This window comes from Mastomys coucha, unplaced genomic scaffold (assembly GCF_008632895.1).
Source record: "Mastomys coucha isolate ucsf_1 unplaced genomic scaffold, UCSF_Mcou_1 pScaffold21, whole genome shotgun sequence".
Taxonomy (NCBI): Eukaryota; Metazoa; Chordata; class Mammalia; order Rodentia; family Muridae; genus Mastomys; species Mastomys coucha.
The window spans coordinates 91,158,732-91,159,908 of NW_022196904.1; the positions used below are offsets into that span (position 1 = coordinate 91,158,732).

Sequence of the window (1,177 nt, forward strand, 5' to 3'; positions counted from 1 at the left end):
CCCAAAGCCAGTTGGTTTATTTTGTGCAAATGCATTGTTCTGGGATGAGAAAAGACTGGTTCCAGTACTTGCAGTTCCAAACAAGCTATTTGATGTTCCTGTTGATGTGCCAAACCCAAAACCAGTGCTTGTGGAGGTTGCTGGCTGGCTAAATGAACTGGTACCAAATAATCCTCCTGGTTTGGTCTGTGAATTTCCAAATAAGCCACCAGTATTGTTGCTAGAACCAAATGCAGATGTTCCAAATGCTCCTCCACTAGTAGTACCAAAGCCAGTATCTGAAACAGCAAAATTCAGGGTCAATAATAACTGCAAAGTTTTTTTTTTAAACATTTCTTAACAACCTGCATGAAGTAGGACCACTAATGCAATTTGAAACCTTTCTCAAATTTCCATCTAAATTCTTTTTTTTTTCATGGTTATGTTTTATTATAGAAAGGAGAGAAAAGAGATAGGAAAGTAGAGGCCAGCCATAGCCACGTAGAGAGAGGGGGGAAGGGAGGAGGAGAAAGTAAAGATAAGAAGAAAAGAGGCTAAGAGGGAAGAGAGAGAAGAGGAGGAGCCCATCTAAATTCTTACAGAACAGAAATCAAGCCAAGGCATTTTACTCACCCTCAGGAATGTAAACTTTACATCAAAAGGTGTACTTTTGCACTACCAGTGGGTGCAACCAGGGGTAGAGTACTACTTAACATAGGTTCTGATCTCTTAGCATAGGGTTTGATCTCTAGGTCCAGAAAAAGTGGAGTGGAGGGTCCCCCAAGCCCAGGGAATGGTGTTATCAACAGTGGGTGGATCCTGCCCCATCAATCAGGATGGTCACAATGATCCTTCATAGATATTCTTAGATTCAATTCTCAATTATGTCAAGTTAACAGTTAAAACTAACCATGGCAGTGACTCATGCCTATAATTCCAGCACTAGAGAAACTGAGACAGGACTGGAAGTCAAAGGCCAGACTGAGCTACATAGAGTTGAGCCAGCTACAGATACTGGTTCTCAAAACAAAACAACTGAAAAGACAAAAGTCAGACAAGGCATTTTCCCCTATTTCATTCTTTTTCATAACTTACTTTGTCCAAATGTTGATGTTGTGCCAAAGCCCCCTGTACCACCCCCAAAGGGGGTTCCAAATGATTTGTTAAACATCTTCAAAGCAAGTGTTTGCTTCAGAAA

General features: G+C 41.0%; 1 protein-coding gene across 2 annotated transcripts in view; it reads right to left on the reverse strand.

The window, feature by feature from the left end:
• The window catches only part of LOC116102688 (nuclear pore complex protein Nup98-Nup96), a 77,605-nt gene that overhangs the window by 63,893 nt on the left and 12,535 nt on the right, over window positions 1–1,177 (reverse strand). For both annotated transcript variants that reach the window (XM_031387654.1, XM_031387655.1), the window contains exons 2-3: window positions 1,075–1,177; window positions 1–278 (exon numbers count right to left, since the gene is read on the reverse strand). The exon at window positions 1,075–1,177 is cut by the window's right edge and continues 1 nt beyond it. In XM_031387654.1, the coding sequence (XP_031243514.1) occupies window positions 1–278; window positions 1,075–1,150 (354 nt within the window). In that variant the 5' untranslated portion in view covers window positions 1,151–1,177. The remainder of the gene's footprint in view (window positions 279–1,074) is intronic.